This window comes from Stenella coeruleoalba, assembly GCF_951394435.1.
Source record: "Stenella coeruleoalba genome assembly, chromosome: 5".
NCBI classification, from domain to species: Eukaryota; Metazoa; Chordata; class Mammalia; order Artiodactyla; family Delphinidae; genus Stenella; species Stenella coeruleoalba.
In genome coordinates this window covers 135,998,842-136,024,451 of record NC_137150.1, presented here as the reverse complement: position 1 = coordinate 136,024,451, position 25,610 = coordinate 135,998,842, and the positions used below count along the sequence as shown (strand labels likewise).

The 25,610-nt window shown below is 53.4% G+C and overlaps 1 protein-coding gene across 1 annotated transcript in view; it reads right to left on the bottom strand.

The window, feature by feature from the left end:
• Window positions 1–174: 174 nt before the first annotated feature.
• The window catches only part of SIM2 (SIM bHLH transcription factor 2), a gene marked incomplete at its 3' end in the record, with an annotated part of 44,832 nt that continues 19,396 nt past the window's right edge, over window positions 175–25,610 (bottom strand). The window contains exons 5-11 of the mRNA XM_079922923.1: window positions 22,212–22,297; window positions 19,991–20,190; window positions 15,374–15,480; window positions 5,297–5,444; window positions 3,789–3,957; window positions 2,842–3,250; window positions 175–611 (exon numbers count right to left, since the gene is read on the bottom strand). Coding sequence (XP_079779049.1) covers window positions 175–611; window positions 2,842–3,250; window positions 3,789–3,957; window positions 5,297–5,444; window positions 15,374–15,480; window positions 19,991–20,190; window positions 22,212–22,297 — 1,556 coding nt within the window. The remainder of the gene's footprint in view (window positions 612–2,841; window positions 3,251–3,788; window positions 3,958–5,296; window positions 5,445–15,373; window positions 15,481–19,990; window positions 20,191–22,211; window positions 22,298–25,610) is intronic.

Genomic DNA, 25,610 nt, shown 5'->3' with positions numbered 1-25,610 from the left:
AAAATAGTTGTCTCTGTATAAATTAATTTAAATCGTGCATATACATCTCGTCCCTCTTGACTCGGCTGGACTTGGTAAAATGGGAGCCAAAGAGGCTGGCCTATGGCTTCTCCCCGCGGGCAGCCCCGCGCGAGGCGGGGCGGCCCCAGGACTCTGCGGTCCGGCCCGGGCGGGTCACCTGCCGTTGGTAATGATGACCGAGGCGCCCAGGTAGTGCGGCAGGGGCGCGCCGGGCGGCGAGGCGGCGGTGGCGGGGTCGGGGGCCCGGGGTCGCATTGCGCCGGCCCCCGCATCGGGGGCGCCGGGGCCGCCGGCGAGGGCGGGGGCGGCGGGCGCAGCGCCCCCCAGCGGCCCGCGGCGGGCCAGCACGCGGTGGTAGTTGAGCAGCACGAAGGGCAGCTGCGCCGGCGTGCCCGGCGGCTCGGGGGCCGGCGGCGCGCAGCACTCGGGGGCCGCGCGGCCCAGCGCCAGCCGCGCCCCGTCGCGGGCGGCCTGGCGGGCGGCCTTGGCCGGGCCCAGCGCCGGCTCCTCGCGGTAGTGCCCGCAGCTCGGGAAGCTCGGCAGCGGTGGCGCGGTATCCTCGCCGAACCTGCGCGCGGCGGCGGCGGGCGCTGCGGGGACAGGCGACACGTTAGACGCCCGCGCGGGGGAGGAGGGGGACATGCCCAGAGCGACACCAAGCCGGGGGGCCCTGGGGCCGCCACCACCCCTGGGCCACCCCTGCCGCCCGCGCGCTCGAGCCCCGGAGCCGCCCTCGCCCCTTCCCGCGTGCGTGCCGGGCCCGCGAGGTCCAATCACAGGATGCCAGTTGCAGTGTTCTAGCAGCCACAGGAAAAAGTGAAGAGAGACAGATGGAATTAGTGTTAGTAAGATACTTAATTTAATGCAGCATAGCTAGACTATTATTTCAGTGTGTAATTAATATAAAAATCGGGGAGAAATTGTATTCTTTGTTTCTGTCTTTGAAATGCAGTGCAGACACTCCGAACACATCTCATTGCACTGGCCGAACGGGGCTGGTGGCTACCATATTGGACAGCGTTGGTCCAGAGGCTTCCTCGGCCCTAGTGTTAGGTGACCCCAGGCTGCCGTGCGCTTTCTTGCTTTCACCTCAGTGGGGAGGGTGGAGCGCTTATCACCCTGCTCCCTTTAGTCATAATTAAAGTAATGACCATCGTCACTAATTAGACGTCTGCAATCAATTGGCTCCCCCCACCTCTCTTTTTTTAAAAAATATTTATTTATTTACTTATTTGGTTGCACGGGGTCTTAGTTGTGGCATGCAGGATCTAGTTCCCTGACCTCGGATCGAACCCAGGTCCCCTGCATTGGGACCGTGGAGTCTGAACCTCTGGACCACCAGGGAAGTCTTTTTTTTTTTTTTTTTTTAACCTTAAGACATCCTTCCTGTTCCTTTAATATCAAAAAGTCTAGGAAGTCGATCACAACTGCCCCCAGTTGGCATCTTTGGTCCGTTTTTTACCAAGTGACTGACAAATGAAGTCGTTATTAAGCTCTTTCACTTTCAAAATAGCAATTTAAAAATCAAATACTGTGTTATCTCATTGGTCAACTCCCGCACACACACACAAACAATCTTTTCAACTCAGTCTCAAGTGGATAGTATTTTCAGCTGTTATGAAAACCCTTTGCTTTGTTTTTTCCCCTTGGCCCTTCCTTGGTTATCTGAGGGATCCTATGCGCTGATGGGTGCTGGGGAGTCAAATCTCTGGACTGCCTGAGGCCAAAAGGCAGAGCTGCACTGCCCTGGCCGCTGGTATGTTCTTTTGTAAACTGGCTACTTTTGAGAAACATGTCCTGTTAATCTCCAAGAAGGTTAGATTTCTCCCGGGATCTAGCCCTCTTCTTGTCTATGGAGACCAAATTTATCTCACAGGCTTGTAAAGACTGGGTCACAGCACAGAGCAAGAGGTTCACAAAGCAGCCCTAGGAGCAGCAGAGAGCCCCAGCTGCCTGCAAAGAGAGAAAGGTGGGAGGGGGACTCCAGGGAGCTCTCCTTACGCAGGTGACTCTTCTCTGGGATTTAGTGGTCCCCGCAGGACATTTGCACAAACCTCGTCTACAGTCTGAGCAGTAGTTAGGTCTGGGTGAAACAGGAACACACCCCGCTGAGCTAACCCTCAATCCCCACCTTCTACCCTCTGCCTGGGATTGTCCCAAGGAGCAGGCAGGAGTCTGCTGGGCCCGCGGCAGCTGGTGGCACCCCCACAGAGGACCTCTGCTTGCCTGCCGCCAAGAGGAGCTGGCTGTGTGCCGAGCCCTGCGGTAGGCAATTGCCATGGCCTATGTTCCTGTCTTACAGATGAAGAAACTGAGTCCTGGACGGTTTTTGCTATTTGCCCTGGGGTGGTGAGTGGCGTTTCTGTCCCTGAGCCTGTGATTTTCCACCACCGCTTCCCACACTTCGAAAACTGGCATGGGAAGAAAACCAATAGTGTTCCATGTTCATTTCTGGGTGGAGTAGAAAGTAATCTTATAAAATAAATATAGCTGGGGGTTCTCAGTACATAGGAAAATCAGTTTGCTTCCCTTTTGGGGAGCAAACGGGGCCAGGATTTTTATGGAGGGTGGCCGAACACCCAGTTTCCTCTGCCCTTTATACTGTCCCTGGTGCCCACGAGGCACACCGGCTCAGTTGCCCAGCTTTCGGCCACCCTCGTGAAGCGCTCTCAGTGAGGGCAGGAAAGCACAGCCATTCCCACTTAGAAGCAGAAAAAAAGGGAAAGTTTGCCCACAGTGTGAGGGTTCTTTTTCCATCTGCCACCCACCGACAGCGCTGTGCACAGCCCTGCCCCCTTCCCTCGTGCAAACATGACCCACCTTCGTAGTTTGGCACGAGGCTGTGCCGAGCAGGGTTCACCGGCGGCTCGGAAAGGCTTTTAGCTGGAGACTGGCTGCCCGGCACTAGGGGGTTGGCATAGTGCCACTGGCACTCGGCGCTGGCCGGCAGCGTGCTCAGCAGAAAGCGTGCCACCTCGCACGGGGATCCTTGGGGCTGCCCGAACTTGGCCGGCAACATTGGCTTTTTGCTGCTGAAGACGTGAGAGTCCAGAGGGAAGTGTCCGTAATGGTAGGAGAAGGGCAGGCTGTAGGACGGGGCGTACAGAAGGTCGCCGCCTTCTGAATGGAGCTGCTGTTCTGGGGGAACTGGGGTGTGGACGGGGGGGCTGGCTCTCCAGCTTCCGAGCTGGCCGCATTCCAGTTTGTCCATTTGGAACGAGCTGTATTGCTGCCGAGCGAAGAAGACGGATGAAGGGCTCACCGAGGGGCCGGCGGCAACCGCTCTCCAATCCTACAGTGCCCGCCCCATCCCAGGGCTGGGCCCACCCCGGCCACCAGCACGCGGTCCCACCGGGGACAGGTGCCCAGGAGACAGCACCCCGGGGATCCACCCTCTGGGTGGAAAGAGATCTCCTCACCCCAAGTGACAACACACCAGATACATGCAGCCACTCGCGCCTTTTGAGAGCTTGCAGAAGACTTTAAGAGACAGGGAAGGTTTCCATTAAAATCAAGTGCTATGGAAACACGAGGCACCAGTGTTCTGAGCCAGGTTTACATGGATTCTAGCAGCTGATCAGCCTCCCCAGTGGAGTCTGTTTCCTAGACCTGACTCATCCCCCTGGATGGTAGCTCTGCCTGCCTTCCCCAGGCCGCGTCTCCACCCTGTGGGCGGGACATCCCAGGGAAACTCCCGGGCTGGGAGAGCCCTGAGTGCGATCAGAGGTGCCCAGGTGCCCCGAGCCCCTGCAGGTGGTGTGTGTTACCTGTGGGGGGTAAGGGTTTGTTCTCAGCTTTGTCTTCATCTTCATGTTTTTGGGTTTAGCTAATTTCCTAGTTTCTTGTGAGGTAGACAAGGCGGTCCTCCAGGAGTCCTGGGACTTGGACGTGGACACCTGGTCCAGGGACAACTGCAGTTCCTTGTATTCGATGTCCCTGAGGAACAAAAGAGGGGGACAGGTCATGTCCACGGGCTGTGAGGAAGGGTGGGCTCCGGGACTGTCCCCAGGGCGAGTTCATTCGAGAAGCTCCACTGTGTCGTTTCCACTAAGTGGATGGGGCTGGGGTTCGAGGGACGGCCCACCCTCGTTATAAAAGCCACCCCACAGCCTCGAGCTCAGAGCCCCCGGGAGATGCCGAGTGATGTCCGTGTTCTTCGGCAGGAAGAGAGGGAGCGCAGCATGGCTCTCTCCCACCGCGTGAGCCCCACGCACGTTTCCTGCGGACACCATTCGCCACTAGGCAGGGTGTCAGGGCACAAAGGAAAGGACAGAAATGCTACTGATCAGTTTAAGTGTCTGTGGCCCAGCTGCTTCCCTGTTTAGCACCAGGGAGGTGTGAGTGGCGACCCTTGGCGGTCCAGGAGCCTGGCTTCCAGCCTTGTCCACTTCCACACCAGGGGCCCATTCCTGCCCTAAAGAGCCAACTCGGCACTGTCAGATTCTCAGGAGGGGAAGTTGCCCAGAGCCCTAGCCCTAGCCCACCTGGGCCTGTTTGCTCAGGTAGAATCATTAAAGGACTAAAATGCTTTCTCCCGTACAGTTTTGCTAAAATCACTCTAGCCCTAAAAAAAAACACCACCTACCTCTCACCCCGCCCCAAACCCCCAGGAACCTGGCACTCACTCTGTGAAAGCACAGAGAGCCTAAAACCTCACTGCATTAGAGAGGACCCTGTTCAGGGTGGGGCTGGGTGCAAAGTGATTTAACACGTAATAGCCACGTTGGGCGGAGAGGAACATATGGTCCCAGGTAGACTTAGGTCCTGTTGCTTCTACTGGTCTTAACTGCGACTGAACTTAACGTTCTGGAGTTTTAAAGGCGCTAAATATTCACTATCATTTACAACAGGCTACGTAGGAAGACAAGGAAAAAATGGGAGATAGCCCCTGTCTCAAATGGCAGAAGCAGCAGGACGACCTAAACGTCTGTGGCCCCAAAGAGTATAAATTTGTATTCCTGGTCCAGGATATGCACCCCCTTTCCATCCTGTTCAAGATGGGGGGCATCGCCCGCCCGCCCTCTGCCCACTCACCCCCCTCACCCGGGGCCGTCCGATCCCATCCTCAGCCTCGGGGCACACCCGGCCCTCAGTGCTGATACAGGAATCCTTCAGCCCTTCCCAGACAACCAGATTGTTCAGTAAAACAAAACAGGAGACAAATGAACAGTTCCAGAAAGACAGAGGGAGAGAGAGATGGTGCTTCTGGGAGCGATCTGATGAGGGCCGGGGGAGAAGGAGAGAGCAAGGAGAGAAACAAATGCGTCTGACTTACGTGAGGACATAATTGACACTCACGATGCAGTGGGGCCGGGACGAGCGGCTGTTGTGCACGACAGTGGCGCAGCTCTGCACCCACACCCAGCCGCCAAGCTTGGACAGCAACCGGTAGTACTTGGTGGTGACCTGGCCCTTCACCAGCACTGCAAGCACAAGGTGACATGAGTCCTGGGGAATGATTAGGCGGCCCTTCACCCGCCTTGGAGGAGGCTGCCCCCGCAGCTGACCTACAGCCCAGGTTCTGGACCTTTCTGGGGTCAAGGACACCTTTGAGAACTGGACTAAGGGAGTGGGATTTCTCCACAGGAAGATGCACACGTGCGTGTGTGTGCTCACACGCACGGGCACACATGCAAGATTTTTGCCTACGATTTCACGGGGTCCACGGAGCAACTTCTCCCCTCCCCTGTGAAGAACTCGAATTTAATTGTCACTGCTTTCACTGGGAGAAGCAATTAGTCCCCAGACAACATTGGCACCTGGCAGAGTGATAATATTGGTTTTGTTTTTTAGTTTCCAAAATGCCATAATTACGTTATAATCCCCCAAACTCATAATAGGTGGAAGGAAGTGTGTGTGTGTGTGATGTAGTTATTTAAACCCAATAGTAAGTTAAGTGCATTCAAGGAGTGTCACATTGTTGCTGATTTTTGCTGTCCCCAGAACATGTGTGTGCTCACAGTGAAACTGTTTGTCACTCTGTTGCCACTTATACTTCTTCCCATCAACCCTAGTTCTCCCTGGGCCCACGAGTTTCCTATGATGCTCACGTAGGAGAGACCTCTACCTGGCTGTGTAATTTCTGAAAGCTGGACCTGTAGGCCCATCTTCTATGCAGGGCTACAAACTCTGGACCTCTAGGCAGCCCACTTCCAAAGCCTCCAGGGGCACCTAAGCTGCACTGATTCCCCTCAGGGCCTTCGGGAGAGCAGGGGGCGGGCTGTGGGGAGGAAGGTGAATTGGTGAGGTCCTTCTGGATCCGCAGCTCATACCCATTGACACACCGATCTCATATCTAGGAGTTACTCCTATGGGAATTATGAGTAATGCAAAGAAAGACTCAAGGGCAAAGAGATTCCCTGAAGTCCTGCTTCTAATTCAGGAGAAAAGGAAGGAGAGACTTACCTGTCTAATAATAAGGAAGAGGGTATATAAGTGATGGGATACCAAGCAGTCACTAACACGATGACTGATAAGAATTTGTAATATGACGGGGAATACATATGACACAACGTTAAATGAAGGAAAGACAAGACTCAACTGCATAACGTATAATCCTAATATGAAAACGTGTGTGCGTGCGCGCGCGCGCGCACACACACACACACACACACACACACACACATATACACGCCCAACTAACTATGTGATCTTGGACAAGTTGCTAACTCCCTGTGCCTCGGTTTCCCCGACTATAACAGGAAGATAATCACAGTCCCTACACCATCGGTTGCTGTGAGGGTTAGAGCGTTCGTGTGAAGATTTAGAACAGTGGCAGACTTGCGCGAAGGACTCGACATACTAGCTCTCGTTTATCAGACTGATGAAATTACAGGTAGTTTTCATTTTCTTTTCTTGATTTTCTGAATTTCCAACAAGGAGGGGGTATTCGTTTTATAATCAGAATGAAATTTTAGTTAATTTTCACATGGGTAAGCAGTCTGTCTGGGGGTGGGAAGTGGAAATACAACGTCTATGAGGCCCCACACCCCCTAGGGATGAAGCCAGGGTCAAACGTGTAACCACCGTCCAGCCCAGACGCCGAGGCCGGGCTCTGGAACAGCGCAGGACCTGCTGTTTTCTTCCCAGGCTTACCATCGGCATGTCCCTGGACTCAGCTGGCAGAAGTAAGGTCATGCTGAAGAGTGTAGCCCATGCTGGTAGGAAAGCGCCTCTACAGTGCTTCTTTTCCTTGTGAGGACTGCTTTTTTAACAACGAAATACAAGGTTCCTATTTCCAGCCCATTTTCGCATACACTGCCTCATTTACTCCCCTGCACACACCCGTGGCAGGCGGGCATCACCAGGAAAACAGAGCTCGAGGACATGGCTGGGGCCCGAGCCACGTCCTCTGACTCCCATTTCTCAGGGGCCATTGTGTGAGGAGGGGGCAGCGGCCTCTCGAAGTTTCTGTGTAGCTACTTATGGGGGTGGGTGTGGGCCAATGTTTAGGGGAGACTCAGTTAACCAATTTGCTTATGGCCCCGCAAAGAGAGGCAACATGATCAAACTGAGGTTCCCATCTGTGGCTTTCCCGAGATGTCATTCTTTCTTCAACAGAAACACCTGTTAATCTCTTTGGCTTTGATCTCAAGGACCTCTATTCCTTGCAGTGTTTGTAAGGCCCCTGGGACTATGACATTATACTTTTCCTTTTTCTTATACTTCCCCTTATTTCTTACAATATTCCTAAAATCTCTCCATAGTCATCTTAAGCTGAATGCAATGACTATTGGAATAGTTATCCCAAATATTTTATATGAGGATTCGAATGGCAGGATTTGCAGAGATTTTATTAGCGCTGACCCTCCCTGAGTCTTCTACGATGAAGCTTTAGATACAGAGACCAAACAAACATAGATGTAGTTTTTTGTTTGTTTGTTTGTTTGTTTTGCGGTACGCGGGCCTCTCACTGTTACGGCCTCTCCCGTTGCGGAGCACAGGTTCTGGATGCGCAGGCCCAGCGGCCATGGCTCACGGGCCCAGCCGCTCCGCGGCATGTGGGATCTTCCCGGACCGGGACACAAACCCGTGTCCCCTGCATCGGCAGGCGGACTCTCAACCACCGCGCCACCAGGGAAGCCCGATGTAGTTTTTTTTAATTTTTTGGTTTTTCTTTTTGCTTCTCTGTGACCCATGGCAACAATGAGCATATCAATTCAAGGTGAAATCCTAGACACTTAGTCACAACATTCTTCGGTTTGCTCTAGCTCCTCATCCCATCTGTTGAATTTAATAATCTGTCTGAAGGATCCCAGGCCAGGGTGCTAAGAAGCAAGGCCCTGCTTACAGTAGTTAGTGGTGCATGGGGGCAGGGGGGAGATGCCCCCTAAGCTGTCAGCTCCTGCAGGCAGAGGCCCTGCCCTTGCACCTTCCTCTGGGATGCAGCATCTCTGACATCCAGATGAGAGCCAGTGGTCACAGTTTACCGAGGCCACTCTGGAATGGAATGTCTACTTCCACAAATACACTATCCAGAAAAATGGATGGCCTTCCTGGTTCTTCCAGAATTCCTCCTGGTTCCAGAATCTTTCCTGGAGGCATAGCCACGTCAACGAGCTGGCCTCTGGAAGGAACGTAAACTTTGGCCTCAAGCATAATATCCATTTCTGTTTTGAATTTTAAGAGCTGAAAAGGACACCAAAAATGCCTGTCGTGGGTTGAATGGTGTCCCCCCAAAAGACATGTTCTAGATTCTAACCCCTAGAACATGCAAATGTGACCATATTTGGGAAAACGGTCTTTGTAGATGTAATTAAGGATCTCAAGGTGCTATCATTCTAATAACAAGTGTCCCTATAAGAGACAGAAAAGGAGAAGACACAGACACACAGAAGGAGATGGAGGCAGAGACCGGGGTTTGTGGCCACAAGCCAAGGACCACTGGCAGTCACCAGAAGCTGGAGGAATCGGGAAGGCTCGTCTCCCAGAAGCTCCACAGGAGGCATGACCCTGCCGACGCGCTGACCTCCGGGACTGTGAGACAGTACACTGCTGCTGTTTCACGCCACTCAGCTTGTGGTATTTGATTACGGCCGCCACAGGAAACTAACCACCCCTGTGGGGAAGATGTAAGTGCAGTCCCCGTGCTCTTCCTGGCTCTCGTCTCTGCCAGCAGAGCCTCAGGGAGAGCACAGTCAGCGAGACTGGAGACAAGCCACGTGGTCCTTTGGGGAGCGGGTCTCGGTGTCCTTGACCCCCCCATGCCCCTGCTCTACACCTGGGGCTGGAGGGAGTTTGGTCACTGAGACCTGGAAAGCCGGGGGGGAAGAACTTCCAGGGGGCTGCATTGTGCAACATCTGCAAAGTGACACTGACCACAGAAGATGGGTTCAGCCAGACCCATCAAGCCACACCTATAAATGTCCAAACTGCTCCCAGGGAGCAGGACAGCGTGTGGATCGCACTGTGCTTTCTATTATCGATTATTTCCCATTTCATTGCTCATGGCTCCCCCTTAATGCACAGGCTCCCTGCACCTTCGTCAGGAAGACAAAGCTGCTTCTACCTCCAGACTCTTTTAGAGGGGAGCATCTAGAAAGGATCTGCATATGAATTAAACTCCATCATCCATTTCCAGTCCAGAGGCAAGAGAGGCCAGTGGCAGAAGCCAGCCTCCCTGTGATGTCAATCAAAACTCCTCACGGTAGATTGGAAACTTCTTTCAACTGTATTTTCTATTTGAAGACCTTTGTCCCTGTTCCACAGTTGTGCTACAGAGTGGTTGCAAGCTGACATCCTATGGACTGCATGTGTCCACAGATGTGCTTTGTTGGTGGCATAGTGTTGCTGTTACCCAGAATGCCTTTGGCTGGGTCATGTGTTCTCCAGTTTGCCACAAGCTCCACCACTCCATATTGCCCCATCTGCACCCACTCATACATTCATGTTACATGTCCGGCCCCATAAACATTTGGGTTTGTGGCCCCTGTACGTCATTTAAAGTGCGTTTTCCATGGGTCTACACCAGCCATCCTATAATTTTGTTGTAACAGTTATTGCTTGAAATATGTGGACCACATATTCAGGCTCCAAAGCCTTTCTGTGACATTGAAATGTTTTCATAGTTGGACACAGCCTGTGTTCTCTTTGGCATTTGGGCTTGGCCCACTCTGGACAGGGTCCTACCTAGAGAACTAGGTGAAATTCGTAACTACTTCGGATGAACAGCCATGTAGACATCATGGTTCTTCTAAAACACTGCCCACCCTGAGGACCTGCAGGTCAAGCCCCCCATATACAAGAGTCTCCCAAATGCTTTGCAAAGGGAGCAGGGAGGCAGGGAGGCAGGCCCCTGCTGGGAGGACCTTCCCAAGGCCACGGGACAGGGCTGCTAGGGCCTTCCCTCAGCCACCAGGAGGCAGTGAGCCGGGAACGAGCTGGGAGGGTCCAAGACATTCCCTAGAGGATCCCCTAGAGGATCTCCTTACAGAAGGTTCTGGGGAAAGCCCTGGCACAGACTCACTTGGAGAGCTCAGCTGGGAATGCCCAGGACCACACTGACCAGAGGCTGAGGTGCCGGGGCCATCCCAGCCCCCATCTAGCTGGGCCCTGGAAGCCTGTGCTCCCCCAGACCACAAGGGCCAGCCCCGCTCCTGTTCACGCGGCTGACTTTCTGGAAGGCGTTGATTCCCTGTCTTGCGGGGCTGAGATTTCTTCAGACCTCGTGGACGCCTGCTGCCGGTTAAGATAATGTTTTGAAGAATGTGTGGAAACCATATGGCTGACCACGGTCCTGCAGAACCATCACTTGTTACATCCAATAAGGCCTCTAGCAGAGCCCTTCGCCTGGCTCCTGGGTTTCGGACACCGGTGTGGAGAAAGCGTGGCCCGGGCAAACCGGACAGCGAGCTTCCTGGGGTCCTGGGTGTCGGCAACTGTTCGTTTTCTTCCTGAGCCGAGTTACCTGATCAATTGCCAAGACAGTCGGTCTGTACGTCTCCCAGGACCCGGAGGCTCCCTGGGGGCCTTGGAGGCCTGAGGGGCCCAGCGGGTGGGTCACCGCGGCCGCCTTAGGCTGTGGTACATGGAGGGGAAGCAGTCAAAGCCGCGTGGGTGCCCAGGCCCCGGGGGCAGCCCCCAGGCCAGCTCCGGCTGTGGTCAGATTGAAGGACTCGAGGTCCAGTCGCCAGAGGGGAGCCTGCAGGGCGGGAGGCTCGGCCGGGCCCCTGAGCCACCAGAGCAGCCGGCAACAGGACCGAAAAGTCACCTTGTGAAGGGACGCGTCCCACCTTCTCGGTCCCCTCACCTGCCCTCCCCAAGCCGGGATGTCCAGCTAAGTGGTGGGACGGGACCGTGCCCACCACTCAGGCGAGGCTGAATTATGTCCTCTCCTCAAATTCACAGGTTCACATCCCAACCCCAGGACCTCAGGACACGGCTGCGTCTGGTGACGGGGCCTTCAAAGAGGTGATCAGGTGAAATGAAGCCACGTGGGTGGGCCCTGACCCAGTATGACTGTGTCCTTAGAAGAAGAGGAGAATGCAACCCAGACACACACGGAAGGGAGAGCACGTGAGGACACAGGCCGGGCGTCTACACAGCAAGGAGAGCGAAGAAACCAGCCCTGCCGACTTCCTGACCTTAAGCCCGGTCTGCAGCGTTTCGTCCGCAGCCTGCCCTGACTGGCAGACCGCACAGCACGTGGGCAGCGTGAGGGAGAGCACTGCCCGGAAGCAAGAGGCCGGCCCCGCCTGGGCACCGAGCCGGGGGTGGAAACAGAACCGGACAGGGTGCGGGGCTCGCCTCAGCCCTCACGGGGCGGGAGCTTCAGTGTGACGACACTCCGGCCATCCAGCAGGGGCCCTGCACAGTGGGAGCAACAGGCCCCCAGAGAGGGGACAGCCACGTGCGCAAGGACAGGCGAGGGGCAGCCTGTGGAGGGACGGTGCCTCACGGAGCCAGGGAGGGGACGAAGCTGAGGACACGCAGTGAAGAGGTGGACCTTCACTCGGGACTGGCCGCCTCACACCCCTCCCCCCACCACGGACGCCCCAGAAACTTCCAGAGGCCCCACCTCCCGCCCAGGCTCCCCCCACCTGGCCTCAGGCCCCCCAACCTGGCCTCAGGCCCCCCTCCCCGCTGAGGCCCCACTCCATGCTGAGGCCCCACCTCCACCCTGAGGCCCCACCTCCACCCTGAGGCCCCACTTCCCCCCCGAGGCTGCTCTTTGCCTGAGCCCCTGGCAGATAAGGGGTACAACACCCCAAGAGCAGCCTCAGCCAATGCCTGGAGTGTATAAATACCCCCACTCCCTCTCTCCTCAGTGCGACAGCTGAGGCAGATGTCCTGCCTGGCCTGCGAGGGTCCCCGGCGGATTGGGGGCCGGTGGCCTGTGGCAGCAGCCGCCGGACACGCCCCTTCGATGGCTCCCTCCCTTCCGCACCTCACTTCCCATTCGCTGCCCCTGCTTCAGCCACTGTCCAAATAAACCACTGCCCTTGAACCTCAGACTCAGCTCCTGTGTTTCAAGGAAATTAAAGATATGCCAAGCATCCCTGGGTGGGGAGAGGCAGGAACGGGAAGCCCGGGAAGGAGAGTGAGGCCGCAGGGACCACCGGACAGAGAGATTTCAAAATCTCCCGAACAGCACGCCCTGAAGACCCGCCTCCAAACACCTGCCCTGGTTGCAGACTGTCTTCCCTTTCCTCGTCCAGCTCTGGAGGCGAAGTAACGTTCGGGGAAGCGTGTCGGCTGCCCTGAGGGACGTCTGGAGACGGTTCCAAGGCTGGAGCCGAGGCTGAGCTCCAGGAGACCCACTCCCACCTGACGCGTGGGTAGAGGCCCCAGCTGTTTCCGGCTGTCACTCGGCTTTCGTTGACATGGGGGGGGCAGGGAAGCTGGCGGAGGGGAGACGGGTGGGATCCGAGGCCATGGCCGCCGTCCCCCGGCCTCGCTGCCCTGTGCTCTGCACCTGCTGCCCCCGCGGTGGTTTCTCGGCCATGGTGAAGGTCAGAGTCACAGCACAGTAGCAGTCATTGCCTAGACTGCTATTTTCTGTTTTCTTTGATTCACCAATTCTAGCTCATCTGGCAAAGCCGTGCTCCCTCTGGCGTGTAAACCCTCCGCCTTTTCTGCGTGTCCCTTGGAAGCCCGTGTGCACTTCCCTCTCAGGAACCTTGCGATAATCGCAAAGTCTGGAAATCCCCAATTCCGAATGAAGTGAGGCGAATTCATCGCGTAAATCACAGGAGACCTCTCGAATAAACCCCCCCGGTAGGTTTAGGAAGTCGGATGAGCTCAGGAAGACAGGGGCCCCTGGTGGACAAGTTGAAGACCCATCGTGTGGTCAGGACCACTGAAGGCCTGAGCACCCAATGGCCTGTCCCACCCACAGACAGGCCTCTCCTCCTCCCAGCCTCACCTGGCCCACCTGGCCCAGCGCCCCTCTGGTTCCTAAGCGAAAAGCATCTGGTCCATGTCAGAGACACGGCAGCCTCCCACTGGCCACCACCATGGGCTTCATTACATTTCCAAAACACAAGTTGAATTTGTTCCCCCTGAAAACCCCTGTGCTCCTCTGTTAGCCATGCAATGCGAGAGATGAAAAGTGGTATTTGAAACAAAGACTAGTTCCGTGAGCTTCCTTTCTCTGCGCTTACAGGCTATTTTCCCACAGTTCAGCCCTGCTTTGAAAAATAACTCTCCCTTCGTGTAATTCAAGGGTTTGCTTTCAACTCCTGTGCTGGAGAGAGAGGCTCACCGTGCTCCTGCTTCAGGGGACGGGGCTGGGACCCCCAGGGCTGGGGCTTTTCCTCAGACACCCTGACAGTGGCAGGGAGGTGTGGAGCTGTGAACCCTCCCATTTGCTCCCCTGCCCGTGCCCTCCCCCCCACCCACTGCCTGTCCTTTCCTCTAGACTGTTCAGTGGTGCACAGCCTCCAGCAGGTGCCTTTTCCACCCCCCTTACTCCAGAGCACACGTTCCCAGCGGCTCCCCTCTACCGCCCGCCCTGCCTTTCAGGTCTCCCGAAGACCTAATTCTGTAATTGACACTTCCTGCCCCGTTCACACAAGGAAGACTTCTAGCTCCCGTATCAGCGACCTGCCCTACGGAGCCCTTCTAAACAATAGGCAGCCGCTTCCTACCAAGCTGGGCTTCGAGAAGGTCAGGGATGTTTACATGAGATCGTGATTTGGCCATTTTTTTAAAAAAAGACATAAAAAGCCGCTCACAACTCCACGTATTTGCATGCACGGGGGCTTTTCCATGCTGTTGTGAATTACAAGGAGCAGAAAAAAGCTGATGGCGTCTGCCCAGCCAACCTCCTGGTTGTCACAGGTTTCTGCCCTTAGTGACTCGCGAGGAGAGAGATACCCTAGTAACTGCCGGGCTAACTGAGTCCCAGTTGTCACCAAACGGCCAGGCAGATGGCGTGGCCAAGGAGCGAGCAGCCCCGGGACCCGTCGCCCAGCTGCAACCAACACCAGCATCTTGTCCTCTGATGCCTCTTAGTCAACACACAGCGAGAAGGAGGACGTGCCACCCGGGCCACATTGCAGAAGATCTGGCTCCTCCAGCCCCCGTACCCCGTTAACAAGCACCCCTGGACCGGCCGTTAGCATGGGGGGGCTGGGCGGCGGGAAGATGAGGTATTCTACTGCATCCCAGTTATTTGCTGCCTCGATTTGGTTCTATAAGAAAAGTGTTACTTCTTTCACCATTTCAGTGATGAGCGCCTCCACCCTCCCATCCAGATGTTCCCCAAACTTCCTCTGTTGACAAATGGAATACTGTTGGTTTTCTCTTTCTACGTGGAGTTCTCCCATCCTAGAAACCTGTGGTCTCCCTGAGCTTCCCAACCAATGATGCACAGCGGTTGGAGGCCGAATTCACTGGTTTCAGCTCCCAGCTATGTCACCTCCTTGCTGTGTGACCATAGGCACGTGGCTTAACCTCTCTGAACCTCGGCATCCTCAACAGCAAAGGGAGGATCGTGAACATGAGAACCTCCCTCACTTGGTTGGTAATGGATTTAATCACTTAAACAAACAAGTGCCGGACATTAGTAAGGGCCCTGTAAGTATCAGTTCTTCTACTGCTGTTGTCGTTATCCACAACTGCTATCCAGACGTCATAGAGAAATTTAGGTTCCAAATCCATAATCTATTGAATAGAATCCAGCAACTTCCACATCATCCCACACCTGCCAGGGTTTCACTGGACAGTTGAGAAGTGACAGTGAGTGCCTGTGCTGAAAGCAAGGGCTACCTGGAGACAGGCTTGATGTTTAAGATTCGTGGGTACATGATGGGTAGTCATGGCATCACACAAGGGACGCTGCCCCCACTCTGTCCTCGGCGCTCCCTCCCAGGCTGCCAGGGCTCCTGGCCAGGGTGAGCACAGTACTCACAGAGGTGGTGCGCATATCGCAGGTGGAAGACGTCGCAGCCGTGCACGTGATGGTACAGGGTCTTCTCGATCAGGTCCTGTGGCTCGTACCCAGTCAGCTCGGTCACCCTGGGGGAGGGCAGTGGCTCCGTGAATTACAATGCCCTGCAGATTGCGTTTCATTTAAACTAACATTGGTTTTTCCAACTAATCAAGTGCTAAAAGGCTTGGGGGTGGGTGGAGAGAGTGTTGATTTTGGAAACTGAGAATGATCTTTTTTTTACAAGAAAGTCTATGAGCTCCAGCCCAGTGCACGACACAGCACTCGTCATGAGCAGGAATGTCCTTCTGAAGCCACTGGCTGGAAGGTTTGGAATGGCTCAAAACGGTCAATACCTTTTCAAGGTGAAGCCTATCAGAGGATGCTTAAGAGTGGACTTGATACTGATACTGGGAGGAGCTACCAAGGTGAGACAGAGCCCACTCGCTGGGGTTTTGGGGGGGGAAAGTCCAGTGTGAAAGTTTTAAAAATTATTCTGGTAAAATATACATGACATAAAATTAACCATTTTAACCATTTTAAAGTGTACAATTCACTTGTATGACCATCACCACTTCCATTTCCAGAACATTTTCATCACCCCGAACAGAAACTCTGCACCCATTAAACAATAACCTCCCACTTCCCCCTCCCCAAGTCCCTGGCAACCTCTCTTCTACGTTCTATCTCTAGTAATTTGTCTCCTCTAGATATTTCCTCTGAGTGGAGGGATGCAATATTTGACCTCTTGTGCCTGGCTTCTTTCACTTAACATGTTTTCAAGGTTCATCCATGTTGTGGCATCTACCAGGATGGCATTCCTTTTTTATGGCTGCAGAATATTCTGTTTCATGTAGATACCGCATTTTTTTCATCCTTTCACCTGATGAGGAAAACTTGGGTTGGTTCCACATCCTGCCTGTTGTGTGTGTGAACCTGTTACCCTCCATCCACACTGGACACTGTTCTCTGGCACAGTGGGTCTCAGGATGATGCTATGATGATTGGGGGATTCCTGCAGATGAGATTTAGGGAGTAGCTGGAGACGTTTAAGACTCCTATCGGTGGAGAACTGTTTTCCCCCAGAAAATAGTATAATGACACCCCAAACTGTCGTGACTGAAGGCAAGGCTTATCGAGCTCGCTGTGGAAATGGAAGCATTCTCCCTGTGCTTATTCACCATAGCCCATTTTTTATTCTCATCAAGCCCCAGGCATATTCATTTCCCACTTCAGTTCTTTGAAGAAGAGTGGCTCTCGGCACCCAAGACGGCATCATCGCTAGCATTTGGATCGCTCCACCCGTCGGTGAAAGTTGCATGCGGCCGTGGTACCTATTCCCAGGCCATGGATAACAGTGCTGGGAGCCACGCCCTCAGAGGAGGTGGCCCTAACATCTTGGTGACAGACATTCAAGAACAGATGAAAGTGGAGACAAGACGGGATTCCAAAGGAGGTGAGGCCATGGTGAGAAGTCAGTGGGGACTGAGGGTGACGGGGCCTAGGGGCCCTGCTGGCCCAGATCTGAAATGTTAGCTGTAAATTAAATGGGGAAACTTGACCTCACTTTCATTCCCTAACCCACTCCCCTTTCTGGGGAGCTCTGCACAGGCTTTGGGTCGTAAATCTCTGTGAGCCTCATATTTCCATGGAATCACTCACTATTTGGTGTACACATTTCCATGGTGTTCCTCCAGGGCAGGAAGGAGCTGGGGCTGGAGGTGGGTAGAAAGGGAATTTGCACAGGCCAGAGCCTCTCAGGGCTCGGGGGACCTGTCCAAGGGCCACCTAGAACTTCAGGCCCCACTGGAGTCTAACTCCGTGTGGCAGGAAAATTGAGACGTCTGGCTTCCCCCCAAAAGAAAACCAGGCATCTCTACGGTGTGGGGATGAAAGAGGCTTCCCAGACCCTTTGGACGTAAAGTTTCAGAACAACGGCCCCGAATGTGTAAATGAATCAGAAACACATGTATTAAGTTTCTCATCAAAGTACACACTGGCTTTAAAAATTAAAGGGGAAGGGAAGGGTTTGGCAGGCTGCCCTCTTGTTTTTTTCCAACCTTCTAGTGTCTGAAGACCTGTCAGAGGGATTTGCCAAACCCCAAACATCGCCGGGTTCACCCATCCTTAGCAAAAGCACCAGCTACAGTTTCAAAGTGAAATACCACAAAACCCCCATGAACCAGATTTCAGGTTACGCCGAGTTCAGTTTTGTCTGGGATTATGCTGGCGGGGGGGCACCAGCTGGGCCCTCCTGCCAGGACTCCGACCCTGGCCCCTGTGACTTTGGGGCTGCTGGGCTTCAGGCCAACCCCTCGCCGTGGCTTCTGGGGTTTGGATGTGGGAGTTGACATCACCCTGCCAGGCCTTTCTACTGACCCTCTGGCACTGGGCCAGTTCTGTCCCCCAGCCCAGTGGCCTTTCAAAGACCATCGAGTTGCAACCGACTGCAGACCAGAGTGTGAAGAATTCTTCAGGGCCTCCTAGACGACGGGGGTTCAGAAAAGACCTCAAGGCTTTGCTAAAAGCTTCCTGGTACTTAGTAGAACTTCACGGGCTTCTGTAGAGACAGGAAGTCCTCCTCGAGACGGCCACCTTGCTTTACTACTCACCTCGGGGGTACGGCCCTTACACCCAGAAGCAGAGGCTCCCTTCAGGAGCAAGCTGGCCTCTGAGCTAAACTCATATAACCTCCTCCATAAAGCTCCCAGATTTGCCCCTCACGTTTCAAAGCTGTGTGGATTAAACAACTCGAGGAGACCTGAAATCTCTCCTCTGGGGAGACGCCCCTCTTTCCTCTTCTAGAGGATTCACCAAAACTCAGAGGCTTTTCCCGGGATGGTCAAAGAAAAACTGGGAGATAAAACAAGGGAGAAACCCGTCGTATCCTCCCAAATTTCTAAAATAATGAACATGGACAGTCAGATTTTCTTGCAGTCCACTTTTTTTTTTTTTTTTTTGCGGTACGCGGGCCTCTCACTGTTGTGGCCTCTCCCGTTGCGGAGCACAGGCTCCGGACGCGCAGGCTCAGCGGCCATGGCTCATGGGCCCAGCCGCTCCGCGGCATGTGGGATCTTCCCGGACCGGAGCACGAACCCGTGTCCCCTGCATCGGCAGGCGGACTCTCAACCACTGCGCCACCAGGGAAGAAGCCCTTGCCGTCCACTTTCCGAAGTGGCTCCTAAGTCTGGAGAGAGCTTCTCTGCCCCTGCGTGCTGCAAGGCCTACCCCACGCCCGGCTCTGGAGCAGCTCCCAGCCTCCCAGCTCCTCCCTGCAGGTGCCTCCGTCTTTACTGCAAGAAAACAGCCCTTGCCAGCGTCTGGCCCTCCCAAGAGCTGCCGGCATCTTTCCCCCAAGGGGTCATATTTCCTCTTTGCTTGGAGTTTCTGGGAGCGTGAGGACGACCCTGTAAGGCCGACCCTTGTCATTTCTCTACCTCTGAATGGTTCTGAGATGCATTCACGATGAGCTAGGCTAGTGTCTTCACCTCTTATCCGTAACCAGGTAAGTTTATTTTTATTCCATAAATGGGTAAAAGGATCAATTTTACGTCATGTATATTTTACCACAATTTTTAAAAAGTGAAAAAAAATCAATACATCCTAGCTTCAGGATATACAGGAAAATGTGTGTGTGTGTGTGTGTGTGTGTAAAACTTGTCTCCCAGAAAGCTCAGCTACCCACACACCAAAAGTCAGGAGTTGGGTCTCTGAACACTCGTTTCCGTCTGTACAGTTGAGGAATCTTAAAGGCCAAGAGGCACAACGACTCACCTTGCAGGTGTATCAGGCTTTTCACTTTTACAAATGCTTCCCATCTACGACGTAGCTTCATCTTTCCTAACATCCTTGTGAGTAGCCAAACGGGCAAAGGAAATGGAAGCCCAGGGAGGCCCCGCAGGCCCGCAGCCTGCCTCGGGGGACGCACAGACGCCTCCCCAGGCCCAGTGAAACGACAGGTCAGTGCCTCTGCCTCGTCCACCCTCCCTCCTCTCTCTGAGAGGAGATTCTCAAATTGCTGGGCCTCGCCAAGTGGGAGACAGTTCTGGGGACGCTGCAGCCTCGCCCTCCCCGTCAGCCGGAGGTGCCCTCCCAGCCCAGCTGCCGACGGGCACCTGTGGGTCCAGCCTTCCCCCCAGAGAAGGCCCCCTCTCTGCTCGCTGCCTTAGCCCTGCAGGGACCGCAGAGTTCGGCTGCCCGCCAGCTGGAGCTGGAAGCCCTCGCAGTAACACACACCGCTCAGAGTGGAGACTTTCTGTTTGTTTTAAAGTCCTACCAACTTGACGGAGACACAAGGCAGAATCCTGACCTCATGGATCTTCAAAAGGCTAACTTTTGCCCACAACACATATTTCCAGTTCAAACTCCAGTGAGACAATGAAAATATAAACAAATAAAACAAGTACCTGTAAGCTGGAGAGGCCAGCCTCTCCTGGACGATTAAGGTCGATACTAATTCTTTCACTAAATCTCTTTCTAATTCATATTCTTAGTACAGCTTATTGCTTGCTACATGTTGGTTTAATAGTGTAGCTTTCAGGGGCCAGTTTCCACCATCAGAATCTTCCGGAACTCTGCAGCAGCAGGTGCCAAACTCACCTGGAATCCAGGAATATCAGCTTCAGGTCGAGGCTGGCCCTGAACATGAACATGTTGCTGTGCAGCTTGATCTCAGTGATGGCGCTGGGCGGCAGTGACTGGCCCACGGCCACCAGCCCCACGATCTGGTAGCATGAGTCGTACAGGGACATGTCCAGCATATACTGCCTGATCTTCAAGTAGCCGCTGCAGTGTATGACCTGGGAAAGCACAGGCAGGGTCAGCGGGTGGTGCCCCAGAGGTCAGACTGGTACCCACCGCTCCTGGCTCTGGGCCTGCTTCTTTTCTGGAACAGGTTGGAATATTCCCCCAGCCCAGCCTCTACTGAGCCGTGCAGCGAACATGCTGACAGACATCTGATTCACTGCTCGGAAGAAATGAACTATGCTTCTTTCTTAGGAAACAATATCGTCATGAAATATAAGAGTTATCTTATGCAATTGACTATCCCAGTAACTCCACAAGTGAAGACTCTCTGCTGTATGATGCATTTATGCGTAATTAACTGACGGCCATTGCAATTAGATGCCACAACAATGGCATTTTGGGGAGCTGAGCACTTGTTCCATAATGTTCACTTCAGTAACTATAAAGCTCATCTCCCAATGAGATTGAATTTCGCAATTGCTAACTTGACATTTAAATAGTTTGACAAGCTGTATCGCTCCAGTAAATGAAGAGTTCTTTCAGTATAATCAAAAAAGTCCTCATTTTTTTTTTTTTTCCGGCTGTGAGGCATGCGGGATCTTAGTTCCCCGACCAGGGATCGAACCCGTGGCCCCTGCAGTGGGATTGTGGAGTCCTAACCACTGGACCACCAGGGAAGTCCCTTAAAAAAAAGTCCTCATTTTGAACGTATGCTTATTTTATTTTATTTACTTTATTTATAATTCAAGATTTTATCCACTTGTAATAAACAAAACTCCAGAGTGGCTATATAGAAACACTTCTAATTGTTGTAGCCAAGAACCATACAGGAGAAATGTATAGTGTTCCAAATATCAAACGGAAACATCTGTACAGCCCTAAGCTTCAATATTGAAGCATTTACACCAGTTACAGTCAGTAAATTTTTTTTTTTTTTTTTTGCGGTACGCGGGCCTCTCACTGCTGTGGCCTCTCCCGTTGCGGAGCACAGGCTCCGGACGCGCAGGCTCAGCGGTCATGGTTCATGGGCCCAGCCGCTCCGCGGCATGTGGGATCCTCCCGGACCGGGGCACGAACCCGTGTCCCCTGCATAGGTAGGCGGACTCCCAACCACTGCACCACCAGGGAAGCCCAGTAAAATCTTTGAAAGAATCACGATCATCATAACAGCAGTGATGAACAGCTAACATCTTAAACCCTCTTTTCAAAAGCTTTCCTCAGGATTCCTGAATACACTCACAGTCTTGAGGCCTGGAACAAATCTTAGAATCTTTGGAGTCTGTTCTCCCATTTTACTGATGAGGAAACTGAGGACAAGGTAGGTGATGTGTTTTACTTAAGATCAGACAGTTGGACGGTTAGTAAGTGTCAGAAACATCTCAGGACCCAAGTCTCCAGAAGAATATCTACAGGGTGCAGGGTGGTGCTGGAGGCTTCCACCTCTGAGGTTTAGGGTCTGGGACAGCAAATAAGAAAAGTATCTCCCAATCTGTGAAACAGAGTGAGGTAATGGTCAAAGGGAAGAGCTGGCATTGAGGCTCAGAGGAGCAGGGCTGAAGAGAGGCTGAGGGAAGGCGGACCCTGGGATGGGTAGGAGGGGGGAGGGGCATTCCAGAAAGACAGGACAAAGGGCAAAGGCACAGGACCCTCCCTCTCTCTTCACCCCACCCCTCCCTCCTTTTATGCAAATTCTCCCGCAAAAAGGCTCCCGTCCACCTCTAGCCCCAGAGTGGTGGGCTGACGACCCTCTCTCTTCTGAGGCAGAAGGAAGTCGAGGCACGGCTGCCCCAGCAGTACTGCCCTGCGTGCAATGTAGAACCTGAAGGTGCCAAGGTCAAATTCTACCCTGAGCCCCATTGATTCCTGGCCTCAGACAACGAAATCCAGCCTGCCTGGAATATCCCTGTAAGATTCCAGCTCTCACACTTGCCGTGAGTAGCGTCCCTAGAAAGTTCTACATTAGGCAGTGGTGCCTTCCTGTCTGCAGACGTTCCTGAACGTGGAGCAAAGCACAGCGAAGACCCACCGACCCACCGCTGCCCCTTCCCGCCTGCAAGCCCTTGGCTCCCGGTACCTTGTATCCGCTGCAGGTCAGGCCGGCGTTTCTTTTCGCCAAGACACACTTCATTCGAAGAAAGAACGACCTCTCGATCTCATACTCTGAAAGCAGGCGTGAGGTTAGATTGGCAAACTGTCCCACGATGCTTCCCCTGACTTTATCCCAACACTCCCAATAAACCCTCTGGACCAGATCAGGCAGCCAGAGGCCTTGGCCCAGTCCACCCAGAACCCCACCCAGAGAGGCGGTGGCCAGGACCCGGCGCAGCTTCCACGTGCTCCAGAAAGGGGTAGCCCGAAACATGGCCACAGCAAGACCTTGCTAAACGCCAACCTGGGGCCAAGGTGAGGATCCGTGCGCAGCAGCCCAGCCCTGCTCAACCTGCCGTGTCCCCTGATGGTGGCCACAGAGAGGCCTGGTGCCAGGAGCATCGCCTTGGCCAGCCCTGGGCCGAGCCTGCTAGGAAGCCCAGAAGCATCTGATGTCCCCCCTCTGACTGACTGAGAACCAGAAGTGCCGGCCTTTCCCCGGCAGAGGGAGCCGGCCCCAGGGCCCCTTGTGCCAGTGCGCCCACGGCCATGGGCACCGAGACTGCCCCGCATCGTGGGATGGGGCAAAGGACCCAGCAGACCCACTGGGCCAGATCAAAGCTTTCACCCTCAGTTACAGCCCTGGATGGACGCCCACCCCCTCCGCCCCTTTCTCTGGCCCAAAGCCTTTCCTTCATTCCTGTCGCAGGCCGCACACACAAATCTCCAACCTCACTACTGCAAGCGCAAACGTCCCCCAAGGAAACACCCTCTGCTTTAGTGAGCGGACACCAGCTCTCTGGGCACGGATGGCAGACTGTCCTCGCCCCAGGGTGAGAGCGAGGTCATTCCACTCTAAATAAACAGCTCTTTGGTGGTGGTTAATAAATTAATTTTTAAAGAAAGGTTACCGCTAGGAATGGAAGCAAGGCCTTCCGCCCCTCCCCGAGGGCACTGCCCAGTGTAGATAAGGGCATCACCTCAGAGGCCCCCCTCCCCTAGTTGGAGGGGCTGCCATATTTACCCACAGTTTCTCTGCACAGCTGGGGTCTGGAGGCAGAAGGCTTCCCTCTAACATGGCGGCCTGTCTACCCCATTTCCAGAAGAGCACACTCAGGTGTAAAAACCATCACCCAGTAATTAACTATCCAGTTCTGGGGAGGGCCCACTTCTCACACAATTACCATAAAACAAGGAGGCCAGTTCAGACACAGAAAACCAGCTCTGCAGATGAGGTGAAAACCAGGTGCTGTGACCCTCAGAGCCTGAACACTCGGTTGGCTGTGGAAATGAGTCAGTGGGAGACCCCACGTCTCCCAGACCTTCTCCTCCTGTACTGTTGGCCCACCTTAGACGTGGACCCTGCAGGAAACTGGACGGGTCTCCCGATACTCCCATTTGCTGTCATTTTCTAAACACTTTTTTAAAGGCTACTACGTGGAAGGGTAAAATGAAACCGGAGCTACTGGCAGAAAGCCCACTCCCGTGCAATTAACACACTGTAACTTTTTTAAAACAATGACAACACATTCAATATCTTGTAAAAGCCTATAGTGGAAAAAATCTGACAAAGAATACATATAGAACCGAATCGCTTTGCTGAACACCTGAAACTAATAGAACGATGTGAATCAACTATACTTCAATTAAACACACACAGACACACACACACACACACACACACACACACACACACACCCCACAGTGTTCTGAGGAATTCTCTAAGGTTCCAGCTGTCTTTGTCTGACTTTAAACAACCCCAAAGTGAAAGCATTAGATTCGGAAGCAATGTGCTCTCCTAGCCCTTATTTTGTTGGAAATTATTTCTTCGGAGTCGTATTCCTGTTCATGTATGCAGCCGGACCATTTCCAAGGACTTAAGCACCACAGGCCATAGCTACAACTAAGCCCCCATCTCATTTCAGAAAGCGACAAACCAGTCTCCCTCCTTGGTAGACACAGGGTGACTATTTCTGGGGCTAGAACATGGGGGCCACAGAGCTGGATCTGCAAGGGTTTTTTTTTTTTTTTTTTTTTTTTGCGGCATGTGAGATCTTCCTGGACCAGGGCACGAACCCGTGTCCCCTGCATCGGCAGGCGGACTCTCAACCACAGCACCACCAAGGAAGCCCTGCAAGGGGTTTTAAAACTGAGTGTGCTATATGTGTTCTCTCCTCCTAGCCTCAGAATGGCCCATCTCAGGAGGAAGCAATAAGAATGGAACCTATTTTTTTTTTTTTTCCTGTGGCCGGCTACCCCATTCTCATCACTTTTGACACTTCTTCTTTGGCATTGTGTCTCACTAGGGGATTTTGGCCGAGTTGGGATACCATAGTCCAAAGCAGACAAGAGACCCTTTGGTCAGCGCACTGGTTGGTCTCATTGGGCCATCAGAGGGAGTTACAAGGCCAGGGCCCCTGGAATAAGTTCTTCTGTGTCTTCCTAGCACACATGGCAATTGTAAGTTAAGAAGTCATTTGTGTGAAGACGTGTTCCACACCCTTACTAAACAGCCATGCCACAACTGTTCTAACAGGTGCTTAAAACAATACGTGCTAAATGTTGAGACTGTCAAGAGAAAACTCCTGTCGCCAAACGCAGCCAGGTCAGCAAGACAGACCTGCCTCATCCGTCTAGACCAAGGCTTCCTAACTGACTCGTGCTGTGGCACAAAACCTGCAGATCCCCTCCCAGAATAACGTTTCTGAGAGTATAAAATATATGAGATTACAAAGGGGATCAGCTGTACTGAAAAACATCAAAATATTCCAACAAGCGGTGCTGTGGTTATACATGTGCTACTTTATTAAGACATTAAATAACAAGATCCTGGCAGACTCTCAGCTCCTGAAATTTCAAAGTAGTGGTGAGCGTAACCGATGTGTTTAAATACCTGAAACAACCATAAGGTGACATGAAAATATCTGTGAATCTTGTTGTAGGCAAAGCCACAGGTACTTGTGATAGTGAGATGGCTTACTGTCCACAATCTACAAGCAAAGGAAGTGCTAGATTTCACCTAGAGGGAAGAAAGATGTCATTTTCCCCGTGCAATTTCATGCCCCCCGCCCCGAGTTTTATCCTCGGACGCTCTGGTTAAGAGGCCCAGGTCTAGACCTGTGTCGCTGGCATTCTAAACCAAGAGCACCTTGGGGTGGAAGCCTTGGACCACTTTTCTCTGTCTCCTACCGTGCACCTCTCACAGTCTCTGGCACGTGAAAGGGTATCAGTATTTGCTTTAAAGGACAGAAGCAGAAAAACAAATCCCCACTTGGTGGACCCTGCATGTTTGCTGGAGAGACCTGGCTGGGCATCATGGGAAACTAAGCCCTAGGGTCACAGCAAAGAGCATCGTCCGGTGTTCATTCTGGTTTCTTTTCGTCTG